The sequence below is a fragment of the Jatropha curcas genome, chromosome 10, assembly GCF_041381405.1.
Source record: "Jatropha curcas cultivar XTBG-Jc1 chromosome 10, XTBG_Jcur_1.0, whole genome shotgun sequence".
Classification (NCBI taxonomy): domain Eukaryota; kingdom Viridiplantae; phylum Streptophyta; class Magnoliopsida; order Malpighiales; family Euphorbiaceae; genus Jatropha; species Jatropha curcas.
This window is the reverse complement of record NC_143160.1, coordinates 10,335,978-10,357,441: the sequence shown is the minus strand read 5'-3', so window position 1 is coordinate 10,357,441 and position 21,464 is coordinate 10,335,978. Positions and strand designations below refer to the sequence as shown.

The 21,464-nt window shown below is 32.5% G+C and overlaps 1 protein-coding gene and 2 long non-coding RNA genes across 3 annotated transcripts; 2 read left to right on the top strand and 1 right to left on the bottom strand.

The window, feature by feature from the left end:
• The first annotated feature begins 6,626 nt into the window (after nucleotides 1–6,626).
• Nucleotides 6,627–7,412, top strand: LOC110009839 (uncharacterized). Its single transcript, XR_002284715.3, has 2 exons — nucleotides 6,627–6,754; nucleotides 7,104–7,412. It is a non-coding gene; the product is annotated as an uncharacterized LOC110009839 (long non-coding RNA).
• A 37-nt stretch (nucleotides 7,413–7,449) lies between these two features.
• On the bottom strand, nucleotides 7,450–12,501 carry LOC105636956 (WPP domain-associated protein-like). Its single transcript, XM_089726530.1, has 4 exons — nucleotides 11,156–12,501; nucleotides 9,923–10,049; nucleotides 8,009–8,088; nucleotides 7,450–7,883 (listed from the first exon to the last, which is right to left on the bottom strand). Exons 1-3 carry the CDS (start codon nucleotides 12,313–12,315, stop codon nucleotides 8,035–8,037), a joined length of 1,341 nt encoding a protein of 446 aa, XP_089582656.1. The 5' UTR covers nucleotides 12,316–12,501; the 3' UTR covers nucleotides 7,450–7,883; nucleotides 8,009–8,034.
• An 8,176-nt stretch (nucleotides 12,502–20,677) lies between these two features.
• Nucleotides 20,678–21,462, top strand: LOC149493068 (uncharacterized). The gene is made up of 2 exons (XR_016318545.1): nucleotides 20,678–20,812; nucleotides 21,153–21,462. It is a non-coding gene; the product is annotated as an uncharacterized LOC149493068 (long non-coding RNA).
• Nucleotides 21,463–21,464: the final 2 nt, after the last annotated feature.

The window sequence follows — 21,464 nt, the reverse complement described above, 5'->3', positions numbered from 1 at the left end:
GGGTTTTTGAATCACCCAAATCGGAGTTGTATATTGAGAGATATGACCAAAAGAGTGCAGACCGTGCAGGCTGGGAACACGTCGCGCGACCGCGCAGGCTGGAAACACGTCGCGCGCTCGCGACTTGCACTTGCGCGCTCGCGACTTGTGCCTGAAACTCTCTGCCTCTCATTTTGCACATTACGCGCTCGCGACTTGCACTTGCGCGCTCGCGACTTTCACCTGAAACTCACTGACTCTCATTTTGCACTTTATGCGCTCGCGACTTTGCAAGGCGCGCTCGCGACTTGCAGTTTTGCATCTCGCGCTCGCGACTTTGCAAGGCGCGCTCAGGAATTGTATTTTCATGCATTTTTGGACTTCATTTTCAATGTAATTGGATTCCTTTGCTCACCTTGGATGCCTCCAATCATTTTACAACAAAAATACAACATTAGAACATGTACCAAACAACATGAAAGCATACAAATGATGTGAAATCAAGTAAACATTATGATTTATGAAGTTATGAACATAAATTATGAACTATTAATGTGATGTTGTGTTATACTATTGACATACCAACATTTTGCTCCATTGAGGTTAGGTAGAAACCATGTAGATAAGACCATGTCGCGACATAGGATAGCAGATCTGCACCTCATACAGTTTGGTACTCCGGCTAAAGGCCGTTGAATGGATATGATTATATATGGGCCATAGCAGCCAAGTCATACAGTATTCATATAGTTTCATACAGTTTTTCTTATCACTTCGGTTTCACTATAACCTTATGGAGCTATATACAGATATCTTGACTTAACATTGCATGAATCATACAGTGTAATAAACAGAAAGAAAGACCATCAAGGTAAAAGAATAGTATCATGATATGTGTGCTTATATGTGTTTATATGGCTCTTTCTACACATGTATGTGTTTAATTGTTTCTTTTTATGTTGAGATATCCACTGAGCTTTATTTGCTCAGCGAGTTACCTGTTTAACTCGCAGGTTTTGAGACTGGTCCGTAGAGAGTCAGCTTACAACTGCTGCAGTTCATCTGTAGAAGACTCAGTCTTCAGGGTAGCTATTCCTTTGGATGTATATCTTTGGTCCATCCTTTTTATGGCATGTACAGGGCACACAGTTGGGCCCATTTCATTTAAAGCCAGTATCATGTTTTGTAAATATTCAGTACATTATTAATGTAAACAATATCAGCATGATATTATATTCAATATACATTATGCTTTCAGCATGTCAGGCCAGTAAGTCAACCAGTTTGTAACGTCTCGGCTCGGTTTATTCGGGTTTATGGGTGGACCGGGAAGGGATGTTACAGGATCCATGCTTTTTCGACCGTCCTCACAAACCCATGGTGACCCACTTCATCCCAATTCCACACAAGCAAAGCACAGCAATATCACAACACAATTAATCAAACATTGCAGTCAAATGCAAACATATTGATCAATTAGACATTGTAATGCAATGCGCAATTAAACATCCAAAATCAATGCAAATAAATAAATAAATAATAGTATTGACAATAAACAACAATAATAAAATAAATAACAATAATAACAATAAGAATGAAAATAAATAAGTAAATATGTAAATAATGAAATGAATAATAAAGATAATAAATAATCAGAGCACCAGATTCATTATGTACCAAATTATAGAACTAATCTAAATAAACTTATTAATTATGTTATTAATTAAAATTTAGTCTAATTTCTGTCAAAATTTCGGCAGCACCTCCCCTAAAAATTGGACTATCTACCTGCTCACATATCACAATATCATTATCTCTTTCTCAATCAATGCACACAGCCCATCCGTCGGGCAATCAATCAATTTAAAATCCCATCCTCCTTCCATAACAACAATATCAACACTCAACTAAAAATTTACAAACTAATTCTAATAATATCCATATAAGATCATTTATTAAGTCATTAATTAATTAAATTATTAGCTTTACGGTAACTAATTTGTTAAACAGCTAAAACATATTTTAGCTATAACTAATTATAACTACTACATATTAAAATTCGATTTTTATATCAATATTGAAATTGGCTAGGCCTCCCAAATCTTAATTTATCAAATTTCGATTCTAGCCGTTAACCAACTAAAATTCGCCTTACTTCTCTTATGCACAATCGGCTAGTTTTAATCTAATGGTTATCTAATTAACTAATTAACTAATTCTAATTTATTCTTTCTCCTCAAATCACCTAATCATAATAATAATCATGTAATTTATTTGACAATGTTCTAAACCAGTTAACAAATCATGTTCGCTATCCAAATACGCACACTAATCAATCTAATTTATTTACAAAAGACTATAAATGTTCATATATTTTTAAGTTAATCCAATAAGTTAATTTCTTGTTATTCAATTTAGTCTATTTAATAACTTAATTAAATTCATTAATCAATTAATTCTTTATATATAAAATTGAGAATTGAGTCTTAGAACGTACCCATTGGGAATCGGGCGACGATTCCATGATCAGCGCGAAGAGAAGAGGATTCTGTCTCTCGGGGCCTCACCGAAGTGCCGCCGGCCGGTCACCGGACCGCCGCCGCCGATCGCCGTGCACGGTGGCCGGAAAAGTGAAGCCGCCCAAAAAATTTCAAGGTCACCACCTCCCGCCTCCAATTTTCGCGAGGAATCCAAATCTGCTATCACTTTGTTGAGCCAGTGCCTTGTTTGGCCGGATCTAGCTCCACAGCCACTTTCAAGCCGCCGTCCATGGTGGTTTATCAAAACTCAAACAACATCACAAATTAATGGGGGAAAAAGGTTCATATGTAGGAGAGGAGTTGTTTGAGACCAACCCTAGCACCTGGAGTCGACGGAATCGGTGAGATTTCGCCGGAAAACTTCATCGCGCGGTGGACAGCCTTCCAATCGCGATCTCTCTCTCAATTTCAGGCCTCATCACGCGAACTAAGACCATAGAAGAGTTCATCTCGACGAGAGGAGCAAGATGGAGTGCTTGGTGTCGACTTCCATGGCCGGTGGACGGAGATCGTAGTGAGCAAGAGAGGAGAGGATGTCGTGCGAGGAAGAAGAAGAAGGAAGGAAGGAAGGAAGGAAGGAAGGGGGAGGAGGGAAAGGAAAAGAAAAGAGAAAAGGAAAGAAAGTGGCTTCTAGACCATTCCGGTTCGATTTGAACCGGTTTGGTCTGATTTAATGGTTTGGTCTCATTTTTGTTTGGTTTTCGAGTTTTTCACTCGATTTTCGGATTATTCGTGGGGTTTTCGACAATTCAAATTGATTCCGGGTCTGGTTCGATTTATTTAATTATTTTAGTTGGGTCATAAAACATTTCTTCAATTTACTTTCTAATAATACAACAATAATAATAATACTAAGTTAATTCAGGATAATTATTTTATATATAGTAGCATTCCATTTTATTTCATCAAAATTTCCGGACAGTTTGTTATTGGGCTTGGGCCCAATTCAAATTCGGGCTCAAGTTAAACTTGCTCGGTCTTAACAACCCATACTATCAAAAATTCGGATTTTTGATTTAATAAAAAACCCAAAGTTTTAAAAATAAAATTTCAGGGTATTTCAATAACAATAATAATATTATCAATTACATGGCAATAGTAATTGTTTCCTTTAATAGCTAGTATCTAATTAATAATATAAATAAATAAAAAAATAAGTTAAAATTCAAAATTTTTATAAAAATTTTCATATTTTATCTCATTGGTATTTTTTCACTTTTATGGAAACTTTATAGAAATGTGGATGATGAAAATTCTCAAGTTCAAATTTTTTCGATCGTAAGAGTTTTTATTAATTTTGTGAATTTATGAAAGAGCCATCTTTTCTGTTATTTTGTCCAACATATTAATCAGATTCATTTAGTCTTAAAATGAATAAAAATAAATAAATTTTAAAATAATTAATAGAAGATGTTACTAATTGAAAATTTAAGTGATATTTTCCTTTCTATTTAATTTCTTTAAATTTATATATCAATGAAGTAATTTGAGTTACAATAAAAAAGAGCATTTTTATTAATATTATTTTTAGTTATTTTCATTTATTGTTTGTGTCTTTCAGAAAGGTACAATAATTCTTATTACAGTCTTTTTCATCATCCTTTCTTTTGCTTTTTCTTTTATATACATCAAAATGAAAGTAAGCAAAAAAGGCTATTTTTGTATAGTAGTCGCCATCATATTGGCCTCTAAAAATATGTTGCGCTCTAAAATGCCATACATATTTTTTTTTTTTGTTTTTTTTTTAATTCACTTTTTATTCCTAAAATAGAGTGTAATTTCTTTTCTATTTTCAAACAATACTATAATATGTGTTCTTTTAATTAAAATTTTCAACAAACTTAATACATTTTTTTGTTATTATTTATTTATTTTTTTAAGTTTATACATATTACGTATTATCGTTTAACTGTATGTTAACATGATTCGAATTGCAAATCTGTCGCTATCAAATAAGTAAGAAAAAAAATGTAGTTAGACTATAAACTTGAGTAACCCTATTTGCCGATAATTTTCATGTACCTTTTAATATTTTTATTAAATCAATTATTATTTATAGTGTTCGATGGTGGTGCAACATTTATATTAGTATTTAAAATTTGAGAAAGTACGTTCTAAAATATTACGCTCTTTCACGTTTCAAATGCTAGTTAAACAGCCAACCGCTACTAATAAAGTTGAGCTCCTTGGGAGTTGAGGTGTCAGGCCACCTTTATGAAAAATTACATTTTGATTTTTAAAAAATATAGAAAAATTATATTTGGTTCCTAAAAATTAAAAAAAAAAAATCATTACGTCTGGTATCTTCATTCAGAATACTTTCCTTAACTGTGGTTAAGGTTAGATTCCCCTCTGACACATTATTGAGCGTAACAGTCAGCGTCTCCCAACTGTCTGGCAAGGAACTCAATAAGAATAGTGCCTGCACCTGGTCGTCAAACACTATTTTTGACGTCGTAAGTTGGTTCAATATTTCTTGAAATTTGCCCAAGTGATCTGAAACACTTTCGCCATCTCTGTACTTTAGATTTACAAGCTTTTTAATTAAAAAAGCTTTGTTCTGGGCATTCTTCCGCTCGTACATGTCCTCCAACTTCTTCCAGATTGAATAGACATCTTTCTCAAGAGCGATATGATTTATGATGCTCATTTCAACAGACTGTCTAATAGTTGCAACTGCTTTTCTGTTAATTGATTTCCAATTAGTCTCATTTATTGAAGTTGGCCTAACTCTTTTCAACTCAATCGTTTCAAAGAGATCTTTACAGCATAGAAGATCTTCTATTAATATCTTCCATATTGCATAGTTTGATAAGTTGAGTCTAACCATTGTGCCTGTTGATCTATCGTCCATTTTTGACTTGTGCAAAATATTATCACTAACAAAAATTGTATACGTGAATAGTGACCATATGCGTGAATAGTAATAGTATACATAAACAGTATTTGTATGCGTGAATAGTAACTGCACATGTGAATAGTGCTCACCATAAACTTTGAGTTACTATTTTACTATTCATCACTAGGTCGTTTCTGTAACGCCTTTTCGAACGAACTGCACCAATGGACTCGTCGTAATTTTCTCGTCGTTGTAATATATTTATTTTCAAAATATATCCACAGATCCGGTACCGTTATCTGCCCGGCTGGATCTGTTGGAACCTTCGGCTCTGATACCATTTGTTAGGGCCTAGACAATAAAATGACAAGAATAATAATACAGCGGAAAAATAGAAATATGACACACAGACATTTATGTGATTCACCCTTTAATTGTTTAGGGCCACGTCCACAAGACCAACTCCGAATATTTCTTCTACTAAAAAATAATAGGCTTACAAAGAGAGTAATATAAAAATAGTGGCACTCAAAAAGTGTTTTTCGAAAACACCCCAAATTATCTTCACTATTTTCTCTACCCTAATTTTAGAACCCTTTCTTAAACTGAAACTCTCTAAATCTTTCTTTTTCTTTTGCTCTACTTGTGTTGGTGTGGTGAGATGCACTGAGCCATCTCCTATGTATAGGAAAGCTGGACGCGTGATTAACGCGTACACCGAAAATCAAATCTAATTACCGAAAACAATTTTCTTCTCTTCTCTTATTTTCAAGCTGTATGGGTCCCACTCGGAGGGCCTTTTATTATTTAATTTCAATTGTGGGTCCCACTGAGTGGGCACCGCCACAATAAGTTGCAAGTAAGATCTTACTTCATGCAGTCCAGGAATTAGCTTTAAGTGTGAAAACCGTTGTTCACAGACTCGGTTTAGGTGGTGAAGCTGCCAAACTGCTCTTATCATACTCATTTAGTATTTGCTTATTAGATAAACAATGTTCTTTGTGTTATATATTTTCTTCTTTATTTTTTATCAGTTTCTATTGTCTTTTTTTCACATTTATGAGCTTATATCTATATATCCGTGGTTCGCTTGTTCTTGTAGTGATGTGATTTACTGACAACAATTTTGACTGCGGTAGCAATGATAAATATGCATGTATAGGAAAAACAGTGCTTCTAAGTTCTAACATGCATGTATATTAGTTTTGTCTGCTTTCATGGACTTCACCTTCTTCAAGAATCAAGACACATCAGTTTTGTATTGCAGACAGAATAGGTTCTTTCCCTGTTGATGGTTGGCGGTGTCCTTGAAGCTAATAAGAACTGGGATATTGGAAAAGAAGTCCTGAAGTGCATCCAGGATCAATTTTCTGGGGCTTTTCCGGTCAGACCACAGGTTAGCATCTGCTCGTTCATTCTAAATGCAAAATTTTGCTGGTTCCCAACCCAGCTTGTTTACTTCTTTAAAAATCTAAAATTGATGATTGTTTGCTCCTTTGCATACTACATTTTTAATCTTAAAATCAGCCCTTGATACAATATTAAAGTTTTTTTGGATTGTATGATTAATTTCTTCTCATGGAGAGACATTTTATGGTGGAATTCTATGTATCTAAACCTCATCATTAGATGTTTCTTCTCCTCATAAGAGTTAGACGAGAATCTTATTATTATTATTATTACTATTATTATTATTAATATTTAAAAATCTTTTTGTCTAAAATTTTCTGATCTGGATTCATCAGGTTGAACCAGCTGTTGGGGCAGCATTGTTGGCTTTGAATAACATGAAAGAATCAAGAGAGAACTGCCATAGCTGACCTTGATTGTTGTTTACCTTGTTTAACTGTGAAGTTCAAAATGTTGGGAAAACTTGGGAAATAAAACTCTTAAGCATAGTGTGTAGGAGATAGATTTTTAAACAGCGGCCTCCTAAGTCTTGGCATCTCTTGGAAGAACATTCTTCCTTTTTCTTTTTTATTTTTTGCTCTCACCTGTTGATTTATTATGAAATAAGCATCAATATGATAATTAGTTAATGGATTTTCTTTTAATTATTTTTTTTTTAATTTTCAAATTTACTCTGCCAGATGGATAAATAGTTAATGGATTTTCTTTTAATTAATTTTTTTAATTTTCAATTTTACTCTTCCAGATGGATAAAGGGAATGCTTTACTTTCAGCCTTATCTATATCAGAAACTAACGCCTGTAACTTGTTGAGATAGAGGCTTCAAAACTGAAAATGTGGGACAATCCTATACAAAACGAAAAGAGAAAGGAGGCTCCGCGGTTGCCCTGCTTGTATTCTTGCGACTGCTTGGTATCTCTTCGTTTGCTCAAATTTTCCTTTACATATCCAACCAAAATACCGACAAAAGATAATATCTTCTCCAGATGCAGTTTGCATGAACTTGCTGCAATACCATTTATTTTGGCTTCAAGTTACTTGGAACGATGTCCCAGATAATAATGTAGTACTAGAACACTTTGCAGCAGTACCAAAAGAAACTATGTAGCATTTATCTGTTCATAGAAAAAGGATGGATAGATGAGTTAAGATGAAATTCTGGTGTATATAAGCCAAGTTAGATGGCAATTCAACATTAAAACGACCGACAACGATGAAGTTGATAATGTGGAAACGTTACCTTGTCAAACAAACAGATCAAACAGGTTAAACAGATTCTCCACTTAATTCTCTTCTAAACAGCTTTAGAATTTCCATAATCTGATTAAAATGAAAAGCTCGATGAGTAAATATCATTCTTAACATAATATATATAAGGCAAGCAATGTTGCGCAGAAGTAGATGCAAGAATAAAGGCATTGAATTCAATTATACGAACAGTAAAAAGGGCAAGCACGCAATAATTCAGTAGTGTAATCAACAGAGTAGAAGCATCTTACCCCAGGATAGTGTTTCAATATTGGAGAATAATGGTCCAGTGATGTATATCTTTTCAAGAAGACTTAGAAGTGTGCCCATACACATAACTAAAAATGACAAAATATTCACAAGCATTTCATTAATAGATTAATTTCATAGGCCTTAACTTCAAATTTCAACCAGATAGACAAACCATATACACATTCACAAGATTCAGTGTTAGATTCTAGGATTTGCTTTTCTCCTTTAAAGACTGAGGCTATAAATCCCTGTGGCACCACAATAATTGATTGGCATTTCCATTGCCACTGTTTCTATTCTAGTAAATTAGGTCATCAACTGATTTTTAGCATGCAAATACATTTAGAATACCTTGCTACCAAATCAGTATCTCAAAACCAATGATAAAATCACGTGGACAATTGTAAAATTTTATCTAGCAGTGCAATTCCAAAGAGTGCAACAGATAACTCGATAAGGAATTCTAACAACTTATAACTCTCCCTTCCCTTGTTAACATATTTGGGGTATATGAATATGATTCTTCAACAACAGTATTTCCTATTAGGTTTCTAAAAGAATTTTGGTTGCACTTTAGCAAGAAAAAAAAATTCTCATCAATAAAATTAACCATTCCTTCTTTAAGCTGCTAAGATTTCTTTGTCTGTTCCTACTATTCCAATTTCAACGGCAAGATCTTTCCATTCTATGGAAGGAATTGGGAGCTTCTCTGCAGAGATTAGGTTTGACTTTGAGGCACCTTGATCAGGGAGTTTACTTTGGGGCTATCAATTCGTGTTGTCATGTCATAAACAAATCATGTCAACATATTTGCATAACAGGAAAATAACCCAAAAAAATTTTTTAGTAGGTTTAGATGTATGATATCAGGCACTAAAAATTAACTTTTGAACCCAAATAATTAAGAGCCTGCATCTGTGTGTGTGTGTGTGTGTGTGTCATATTTTTTTTAATTTTATTTTATCGGGAGGGTTTGTTGGGTTTTGTTTATATTGTATCATTTTGAATCACATCGGTCACCCATTTATAATCTAACTTCTGGCATGTCATAACTGGGTCAAACCCATCTTTGCACAAATCCATTTATGCCCAGTTCAATTCCACCTAAATACGATTTTTGTAGATTGCATGTTAATGGGTTGCATCAAGTTTGCTACCTCTAGTTCATTTACCAAAAGACATGAGCATCTTGAAATACCAAAAGATATGAGGCATCTTGAAATGCAGATTGCACAGGTATAATCCTGTTCCCTAAATAGGAAGAAATGAGGCAACTCATGTTTCAATCCCAAGCTTCAAAATTAGTTAATATCATTAAATTCATGATTATGTAACTAATGAACTGCCTCTAGCCATTACTTGAATTTAGCTTCACATCAGTATATCTACTTTTAAACAATTGTTAAAAGATTTGACATCACCAACTACCATGTAATCCAGCAATAGCTAAAGACTCTGAATTCAAACAATGCACTGTAATAACAAAACATGTAATCCAAGCACCACATTAAATTCCTTGTACATGCATTTTGGTGATGGAACCATTTTCTAGATCACAACATCAACCCAAAACACATCAATGTGTACAAAATTTATAACAAAACTGTGTATGTGCAAGCGCATGTGTGTGTTTGAGATGAAATTTCTGGCATACCTCAGCTTCAGCCTTTTGAAGGTCAGAACACCTCCTTTCAAGCCTCTGCTTGTACAGAAACTCCTCCCTTTTAAGTGCGTTAGCTTTCTGAATGAGAGAATTCGATTGAGAGCACAATTCTTCCAACCTGGAAAAGATGCCATGGAAATGTTATTCTTTTTGCATCAATAAATCTTAAGCTCAAAACACCCTCAAAGTTTTTCTAGCTAAAAGCTGAATATGAAAACTTGAAACTAACGACTAAGCAAAGAATTATTCAATATAGCAAACACTAAATTGGTGTGGTTCATATGAAATCAATTCGGGGCACAATTTAAGACACTTGGCAGACCAGAAAGGGCAGCTAATAAGTGGAGGCCACTTAACTTCACAGATTGGGGAGCACGACTAAAATATTGAAAATAGAAATTAGGCATGCAATTTGCGCACAATACATGGGCAGTATCAAGCAAACAGAGTGGAAAGCATAGATATGGAAATCCAGGGCAACAAGAACCTGCATGCTAAAAGGACCCTCATCAATTGAGAGCCGTCTCAATTAGTAACGCTTCAAATCTTGCAAGTCAGGACACACTGGTATTATGCAAGTATCATGACTATAAATAACTATACAAACATCAAGCATTTTCTTGGCAAATCCACATTCAGAAGAAGTGACCATTTTTTAAAACTGGGGGTTATGTCCATGCCCGAAATATATCATAAGACTAACACTAATATAGCTAAGATTTGAACCAAAATCTACCATCAACCTTATTATACATACCTATGTCATGGTCCGAACAAATAAATTCAGGAGAGCATGTTCATAATTTGCCATTAAAGAAAACAACTCAAGGAAAGTATATGCAGAACTCCAGCAATTAGTAAATGATTACGGCAGAGATCAAAAGAAAGATCTGTCCCCCATATGACGTTTTTAGCCATAAACCCATAGAACAGGAAAATTGACTTAAAGGAGGAGATTCCAAGGTAAATTGCACTGTTAAACTTGTTCAAGTTCTGGAAGTTAACAGATGTCAAGTATCTCATAATGTGAGTTAAATCTAAATGCAGCATTCCCATAACCACAGGAACAAAGTCATGTTGTAGTTCATGCATTTATGCAAACATGGTTTGCATGTCGGCAATCGGAGGCATCCTACTAAACTTAATTGTCTAGTCTAAGCACCATATCAGAAAGCAACTCCAGAAAATCGTTATAAGTTTATTTCAAAAGGTGGCATTACATACCTCAAGCTATTTATTTTAATATATTCTGTTGCCCTGCATTCAAAATTAGTAACTGCTTCTGACAATCCTTGAACAAGAACAATGGTAGACTTTATTTGCTTCCTCTGTTCTCTTTCTCTAGCTTCAACCGATGATAAACTATTCTGGTGCTTTTGGGAAATAGAAAGAAGCATAGATTTTTTCTCATTAACTTCTCCTAACTTTTTTGTTACTGTCTCAACCTGTTCTCTCAACTCAAAGATCACCTCTGCAGCATCAGAAACATGTGAGGAAAGGCATTTTATTTCCTTTTTCTTATCCATGAGCAAGTCCTTTAGTTGGTGATTTTCTGAGCAAAGAGATTCCAATCTATCCTTCAAATTGTCAAGACAATCTCCGTTGTTACTAAATGAAGGCAGTTTCTCATTTTCCATAAGGATGCCATCCAATTTTAGAATGATCTCTAAGATCTTTTCCCTCCATGTATCAAACTCCTTATCCTTCACCACAGGCAAAGAAGAAGGCCTTTCCTTCAACTTCAAGTACTCCCTCTTGAGACTGAAATAATTTTCAGTCATTTCATGCTCTTTTAACTCATAATGTCTCTTCATTTTAGTCATCTCAGCCTTTAAATGATTAAACAATTCATCCTTCGACAAGAGCTCTAGTTGTGAATGATCCAAATTTTCTGGAACAACAATAACTGACTCGTCATGTTTGCCATTTCCCTCCCAAAGTGAAGGTGATGAAGCATGACTACCGGAAACCTTTCGGTGCTCCAAGGATCCGTGTGAAATTAAATGCCCACTTTCAGGAACAGATAACGATTTGGATATGATATCTAATTCCAAAAGTAACTTTGAAATCTCTTTGATCTTTTCAATCTGTTTTGTGCTTTCAATACCATAAGATTGAGCATTTTGATCCCACAGTCTCTGCTCAAACTCTTCTTGGAGACTCTGAAGATAATTCTTGATCAACATTTCTTCAATTTCTGCTTGAAATTCTCTCTCTTGCTGCCAGTCAAGAAGCAATGACTTAGACAAGCAAACCATATCTTCTGTTTGTGAGTATATAGACTCCAGAATTTTTCTAAGACCATCAAGTGCCCTATCCACAACAATCAATTTGTCCATACCACTCAATCCCAACAATTCAGAACTTGAACCCTTTTTACCCATAGAATCAGGCCCTCTAATCTTATCAATTTCTTTCTTGAGCTTTTTAAACTGCTCTTTAGCTGCAAATTTAAGGTTGCTCAAAGAATCTTGTAACCCGTCATACGCTATGGTGCCATTTGCATACGTGAAATAATGCCCATTTCTTTGTTACTATATAATGTTTTTAGCTATTTGTTAACTGAGCAGTTGTTAGGTATTTTCTTTTAGCTGATCGTTAACTGTTTATTTTGTTGATTAACTAAAAATGACAAGAAGAATATTAGATATTTTATTAATTAAATTCAAGAAAAAAAATAATGAGTATAACTTTAAAAAAATTTAATTAATCTCTCTGACGCTAGATGTTAGTGTGTTTAATATTTCATGAAAAAATTCATCAGCTTCTAAAAGCTATATTGAACAATACAATAAATAAAAATAAATACTTAACTTGATCAAAATATTAAAAGTTAGCTAAAAAACGATTTTCCAACAAAGTCTTAATTGATAAAAAATAAAGCTGAAACACAAATTAAAAACAAAACAACAAAGCTCAAAGCACTACTTCTATATAATTATGAAAAAACATATTAACATATCAAAATAAAAAAACACATTAACATAACAAAATAAAAAATTCAATTAAATTTCATATTCCAAAATGATAAGTGTTAACAAAAATTATAACCATTTTTACTTATAAGGTCCTTAAAAATGAAGCCATTATGAACCATAAGAAATGAGGTTGATGGAAATCAAATCAATATACTATTGGCATTGCATGACTTAGGATGGAATTAAAGAATCATTAAGAAATGCAAAATCCAACTAATCAAACCAATTAATTACTTTTTTATTTCACAATCATGCACAACATAATCATTATTTTATTTCCCTCTCTTTTACTTACTTTTGGTCAAATCTTTGTCTCTTAATAGATCCAATCTCAATGACAATTTTTGGATAACTAATGAAACACTAAAATCCAAATCTATAGTGGAATCCCAATCATAAAGTGAAGTGGAAAATATGGTTTGCATGGGATTCCTTCCCTTCAAGGGTAAAGCTACAACTTAATTCAATAGTGGAATCCCAGTCATAACGTGAACTGGAAAATATGGTTTCCATGAGATTCCTTCCCTTCAAGGGCAAAGCTACAACTTAATTCAATAGTGGAATCCCAATCATAAAGTGAAGTGGGAGTTTACATGGGATTCCTTTCCTTCGAGGGTAAAGCTACAACTTAAATATTGAAGGGTTATACACAGGGATGAGCAAACTTTGGAAAAAATCAAAAATCAAACTCAACCAAATTATTTTCTGTCTTTTGTTTGGTTATTTAGTTTTTGGTTTCGGATTATATAATTTCAATTTTCTGTCTTTGAATCGGTTATTTTAAAATATTCATTTTTTAAGTAAAATCGAACTGTTTGACTAAACCGATGTCTGTCTGTCACGACCCGTTTCCATGGGCCGGACCGGTACTAGGGCCCAGGTAAACTTAAGGCCCCTGAGGCCCGTAGTAAGCCTGAAACACTACAACTTACTATCTCAATATAAATTTCAAATATTCAGCCCATATTACCGAAAAATAAACCTCAAGATTTTATTACATCTCGACCCAAATTTATCTTCTACAAAATTTCACTGTTCGGGCCCAATTAACAATACATCACATCTTTAATATGGGCTCACGTAATTATATTGTCTATGTTAGTACACGACTAATTGTACACAAATTCTACAACTGCGGAGTTCACTAACAGATGTATACAGATAAGCCTTCGGACATTTATCTATTTAATATATCAAAACTAAAATTAGAGAATTTCTTTTTAACAGTGAAGGAGCAGTGCTATAGATGGAATTTAGAAAATGCTACTTCCTGAAAGATTTAAACAAAAGAGATGTGAGTTTTCTAAGGAATAATAATTATTGCACAACACACGCATTCACACAAATGTATAAATATATCAATCAAGTCCTCCGACTAGTTATATGCTCACACAGCCAGTCACACAAGTGGCATATCACCAGCACTCACAATTATTAACATCTTCATATAATCACATCACGTGGAAATTGGTCTGTGGCGTCACCGAAACCCCTGATGAGCCGTCCTCCCACATGGCCCATCCTCTCATAACGTGTGCACCAGGAAGCCGATCCCCCATACTGGCCGACCGGTCTAATCCTCACTTGATCAGCCCTCTCATTGTTTTTCCATTCTCTCTTTTCTTTTCCATACCAACAGGAGGCAACCCGGTCGTCTCCATCAAATCTAGATCATCAGGAGCTCACAACAGGAGGCTATCCTGCGGGCTGCGATCAAATCTAGATTATCAGGTGCGCCCAATAAAGAAGCCAACTTGTGGTTTTCCATATCATACAAATCATAGCGGTAGATGCACACGGGGGCGCCGATCTCCCATTTTCCCGGCCGACGGTCCAATTTCATAAGTCATCATAATCAGGATCCATGCTTTATCGACCGTCCTCACAAACCCATGGTGACCCACTTCATCCCAATTCCACACAAACAAGCATAGCACTATCACAACACAATTAATCAAACATTGCAATTAAATGCAGACATATTGATCAGTTGAACATCGTGATGCAATGCACAATTAGACATCCATTCTTAAATGCAATTAAATAATTAAATGCATAACATTAACAATAAACAATGATAAAATAAATAATAATAACGATAAACAATGATAATGATCATAAATAAATAATTGAATGAATAATAATGATAATGATAAAGTAACTAAAGCACCTTATTTATTATGTGTCAAATTATAGAAATTATCTAAATAAGCTTATTTATTATGTTATTACTTAAAAAATTAGTCTAGGTTCTATTGAAATTTCGGCAGCATCTCCCCTAAAAATGGGACTATCAAACTGTTTCAATGTCCCAATAACACTAAGTATTATTCAATCAATACACACAGCCCATCCAACGGGCAATTAAACAAATTTATTTCCCTTCCTCCATCCAAAATAATCACATCAATATTTAATCGTCAATGTCAAACTTTAACTTACAATATAACATTAAGTAAATAAATAAATAAGCAAATAAGTGAAAAATAGTTATTTGCCTAACCTCCACACGTTACTAGTTAAACTAGCTAATATAGACCCTTAACAATCATATAAAACTATAGCTTATGTATTCAATAATCATTAACTAAATTCGAAATTTTTCGATACCAAAATTATATATTACACATTAACTAATCAATCTCATAAATCATCTAGATATAATACACGTGTTTCGGCTTCTAATAACAACTAATACATATTCACAAACCATATAAGAATATTTATTAAATCATATGCTTAGTAGAATTACACACCTAACCGCTCTTAACCGACTAAGCACTCATTTTACTTTTCTTATGCATAATCTAATATAATCACAACTCTAATAATTATATCCTAGGTTCACATTCTCTTAAAAATTCTTCAACTAATTCACAACATATTATTATAAATTTGGAATTTATACCAAGAATTAGGAATGGAGTCTTAGAGCGTACCAATTGAAATTTGGGCGAAGATTCCACGATCAGCACGAAGAGAAGAGAATTCTGCCTCTCAGAGTCTTGCCGGAGTGTTGCCGGCTGGTCACCGGAATGCGCCGCCGGCAGCCGTGCACGGTGGCCGAAAAGTCGATCTTGCCCAGAAATTTGTGATTCACACACCAAAATGCTCGAAATTATGCCAGGACCTCGATTATATGACCAATTTGAACTGATTGTGCCTCATTTGGTTGGAAATTGCTTCTAAACCTTCGGCCAGCCGCTCCTCTTTGGATTTTCTGATCCAGGTGAAATCACTCAAGATTGAAGCTATAAAATAGAGATAGGGGAGGACAGGAGGTCGACTGCACCTGGCTCGTGGCTTGGGATCGCCGGAAAAATTGAGCTGGAGACGTGATTCACGGTCGAGCGACATCGCGGCCCTCCTGCGGCTGCTGCGCTCACCAGGAACGAAGGAGAGCAGGGAAGGGAGGCCTGAGTAGCTGCAGTGGTGACGCATCGGCCAGGAGATGAGCTCGATCGGCTCTGGTGGTCGGAAACGGGGAGAGAAGGAGGAGGAGGTCGCGCGCTGTTCCTGGCGCAAGGAAGAAGAAGGGAAAGAAAAAAAAGAAAAAAAAGAAAAAGAAAAAGAAAAGAAAAAAGAAAAGAAAGAAAAATCTTGGGCTTCTAGACCATTCCGGTTCGATTCAAACTGATTTGGTCTAATTTAATGATTCGGCTCGATTTTTACTCGGTTTATAGGGTTTTTTTTCACTTGGTCTTCGAATAATCAATTTGCGTTTCGGGTCCGGTTCAATTTATTTTAATTATTTTAATTAGGTTTCATAACATGTCCTCCATTAGCTAAACAAAAATAAAAACATAGTTAGTAATCATATTTGATTTTTAGGAAAATTAATTTATATATATACATAATAGATTAATTGCTGGACTTTCATTTTATTACTCAAAAATTTAACTGTTCTCGATTTCAAAATTTTCGACATTATATTTGGGCTTGGGCCCAATTTGCAAAACTTGAACTCAAATTAAGATTGTTCACTATTTACGGCCCAAACCGTCAAAAAAAATTCAAATTTTGATTTAATAAAAATTCAAATGTTTCGAAAATAAAAATTCAGGGTGTTTCACTGTCGAACTAAACCGATTGGCTTAATTCAATTATTAAATTTAATTCGGTTTGATTCAACTTTAAAGGAAATCTACTTTCAATTTTTTATTTTTTCAGTTCGGTTCGGTTCATAACCATACCACCGGTTTGCACGCCCCTAATTCTCTCTCTCTCTCTCTCTCTCTCTCTCTCTCTCTCTCTCTCTCTCTCTCTATATATATATATATATATATATATATATATATATATATATATATATATACTAATTGGAATACTTCCTAATAATAATAAATAGATAAATCCACATAAATTACAATTAAAATAAGCTATGTAATAAGGATAGCTCTCATTTCCTTCAATAATATTTAATTATTTTGATGAGAGGTAATTAGTTTTTGTCAGTAACTTAAAAATATTTCAATTTTCTGGTATTGGGTTGGAACTGCTTGACTGTAAATAAAATAATCGAAGTAAATTAATAAATTTTTATTATTTCGATGGAAATAAATTTAATTTTTGAATTTCAATCGATTATTTTAAAAATGATAATCGGATTAATGAAATAAAATTAGTACATAAATTATAATTTTTATTGGTGTTGTATTATTTTGAATTTTTCAAGCTAACATATAATCCAAAAGATTCATTATAATTTAATACTTTTTTAAATCATCAATTAAGGTTTTAGGCCAATTTGAAAAACTCAAGCCCAGCCCAAGAATGGGCACTATTAACTATGAGTTTAGTTACCCATTTAGGTTGGGCCAAAAGAACCATTGCCTTTTAAGCCCAACCCAGCAACCTTTTCCTTATGAATGGAGCTACTTGAAAAACAAATTGCAAGAAGCCATCAACTATTTTGTATATCCAAAATATATATTTTTTTGATATATATAAAAAATCTATAATAATATATCTATTCTAGAAGTATGAACTGGTTGGGGAATATGGGATTGCAAAAACACTTCCTATTTGATTGATAAAAGTATCATTAACAACTTTTAATTTTATTGGTTGAAAAATAAAGGAAATTTAATTTTTATTGATTGTATATTAATTTTCTATTTAAATCAAAATTATATTAGATAAAATAAAAAATTATATTATATAGTATATAAGGTATATATTAAATATGATAAGAATATAATATTTTAAAAATTTTAATTTTATTGGTTGAAAACATAAAAATAATTTAATTATATTTAATATATATCTATTGGTTAATAATATAATTTTTTATTTTATCTAATCAAATTTAGGTTTAAATAAGAGATTAATATAACCATTTTCAACCGATAAAATTATAATTCTCAAAGATATTATATTTTTATCATATTTAATATTTATTATTGTTATTATATTGACTTTTGCATCAATCAAGATTAATTATTATCTTTGTTCCATAACACTTGTCGATTTCATGTCCCTTAAGAAAACCAATATTAAATTTGTCTATGTTACAATAAATTATTGAGTAAATTAATTATATTACCCTTAATTTAATACTACTACTTCTGTTACATAATACTTATCACATTTCGAATTTCACATTTTTTAAAAAAATCATTAAATTTGTATAAATTACAATAAATTATTGAGTAAATTGATTATATTAGCCTTAATGTAACACTATTTTCCTAAAAAAACTGTTAAATTGAAATAATAATTATTAGTCGTATACAAAGGATAAACATAAAAAAAAAAATTTATTTTTTGAAACCACAAATATGACAAGTATTTTGAAACAAACTATTTTTCTTAAATGTGATAAATATTATGAAACCGAGATAATAATAAATGGATTATAATTTAAGAAAAAGAAAACAAAAACGAAAAAGAAAAGCGTAGCTAATAAAGAGAGTAAATATTGTAGATTATTTTAAAAAATAAAAATAAAAAGGCATTAAAATTTCGAAACCTAGAATGCAACTCCTTGCTTTAAATGCTTTTCCAATCTTGTTTTGCCGACAACAATTGAATCTTGAAATGAGTAATAGTAATAAACTGTTTTGTTCGCATTCATCAATTCATGCTTGGAATAATTGTTTTTTTTCTTTAAATTCTTAAATTGAATATTTATTTTTCTATTTTTGTTAAGTAAAAAGAAGTTATGAAAATTATTATTTAAATAGATATTTATATTTGTTTCTCTAGAAAATTAAAAAGCAAATTTGCTGCTTGAAGTGGATTGTTCGGGACACGTCATCATCTTTAACATCAATTTCGTGGCATTGAATTGTAACTTCATGATAGTAATGTTGGTCAGTTAGTTGGTAGGAGACTGTTCAACCCAGAAAGAATAGGGTATTGTATTACCCTATAAAAGAAAAAGAAAGAGAGATAAATAATAATAATAATAATAATAATTTTAGTTTTTCTTTATTTTTTTATGTTTCTTAAAAGTTATATTAACTAAAAATTGTTTATCAACAATTTGAATTATTATTTTATTAATTTAATTCAAAAAAAGCTTAATACATCCCAAAACTAAACCCAAACCAATACATTCTTTCATACATCCGAACTTATTTCAAATAAACTAAATGGAATTATATAATATTAAAATTGAGCTATATAACAATAATAATATTATCAATTACATGACAATAGTAATTGTTTACTTTAATAACTAGGATCTAATTAATAATATAAATAAATAAATAAAAAGTTAAAACTCAAAATTTTTATAAAAATTTTCATATTTCATCTCATTGGTATTTCTTCACTTTTATGGAAACTTTATAGAAACGTGGATGATGAAAATTCTCAAGTTCAAATTATTTCGATCGTAAGAGTTTTTATTAATTTTGTGAATTTATGAAAGAGCCATCAAAATCCAATTCATTTATTTTTAAAATGAATAAAAAGAAATAAATTTTAAAATAATTAATAGAAGATGTTACTAATAAAGTTATATATCAATGAAGTAATTTGAGTTACAATAAAAAAGAGCATTTATTAATATCAATGAAGTATTAAGCTAAAACTGATTTGCTTCATCATAATGCAATATTTCAATCGACAAAAAAAGCTCTAAAGAAACAAAAATAAAAAACCAAACAATCAAAAAATAATCTTCTATCCTTCTTCCTCCTCCATTTCTCAGCTCACAAACAAAAAGCTTTAAGCTTAATTAAGCTAAAAAGTAAAATTACTTAAGCTTACTAACATTTCAAATAAACAAATAAAACAAAACAAAACAAAACAAATGATAGATACTTAACTTGATCAAAATGTTAAAAGCTAGCTAAAAAACGATTGTTCCGGAAGTGGTGGCTTGTGCTGAAGCTTCTGATCAAGTTGCAAATAAGAATCTTACTTCATGCAGTCCAGGAATTAGCTTTACGTGTGAAAACCGTTGTTCACAGACTCGGTTTATGTGGTGAAGCTGCCAAACTGCTCTTATCATACTCATTTAGTATTTGCTTATTAGATAAACAATGTTCTTTGTGTTATATATTTTCTTCTTTATTTTTTATCAGTTTCTATCGTCTTTTTTTCACCTTTATGAGCTTAGAATATCTATATATCCGTGGTTCGCTTGTTCTTGTAGTGATGTGATTTACTGACAACAATTTTGACTGCGGTAGCAATGATTTAATATGCATGTATAGGAAAAACAGTGCTTCTAAGTTCTAACATGCATGTATATTAGTTTTGTCTGCTTTCATGGACTTCACCTTCTTCAAGAATCAAGACACATCAGTTTTGTATTGCAGATAGAAAAGGTTCTTTCCCTGTTGTCATGGTTGGCGGTGTCCTTGAAGCAAATAAGAACTGGGATATTGGAAAAGAAGTCCTGAAGTGCATCCAGGATCAATTTCCTGGGGCTTTTCCGGTCAGACCACAGGTTAGCATCTGCTCATTCATTCTAAATGCAAAATTTTGCTGGTTCCCAACCCAGCTTGTTTACTTCTTTAAAAATCTAAAATTGATGATTGTTTGCTCCTTTGCATACTACATTTTTAATCTTAAAATCAGCCCTTGCTGCAATATTAAAGTTTTTTTGGATTGTCTAATTAATTTCTTCACATGGAGAGACATTTCCTGGTGGAATTCTATGTATCTAAACCTCATCACTAGATGTTTCTTCTCCTCATAAGAGTTAGACGAGAATCTTATTATTATTATTATTATTATTATTATTTAAAAATCTTTTTGTCTAAAATTTTCTGATCTGGATTCATCAGGTTGAACCAGCTGTTGGGGCAGCATTGCTGGCTTTGAATTACATGAAAGAATCAAGTGAGAACTGCCATAGCTGACCTTGATTGTTGTTTACCTTGTTTAACTGTGAAGTTCAAAATATTGGGAAAACTTGGGAAATAAAACTCTTAAGCATAGTGTGCAGGAGATAGATTTTTAAACAGCGGCCTCCTAAGTCTTGGCATCTCTTGGAAGAACATTCTTCTTTTTTTCTTTTTTATTTTTTGCTCTCACCTGTTGATTTATTATGAAATAAGCATCAATATGATAATTATTTAATGGATTTTCTTTTAATT

Excerpts from the sequence above, each read along its gene's own strand:
- LOC105636956 (XM_089726530.1), bottom strand. The coding sequence starts at position 12,315 with ATGGGTAAAAAGGGTTCAAGTTCTGAATTGTTGGGATTGAGTGGTATG. Across the intron at positions 10,050-11,155 it reads ATTAAAATAAATAGCTTGAG|GTTGGAAGAATTGTGCTCTC; the intron begins GTATGTAATGCC and ends CATCTTTTCCAG. Across the intron at positions 8,089-9,922 it reads TTCAAAAGGCTGAAGCTGAG|ATTATGGAAATTCTAAAGCT; the intron begins GTATGCCAGAAA and ends CATTTTAATCAG.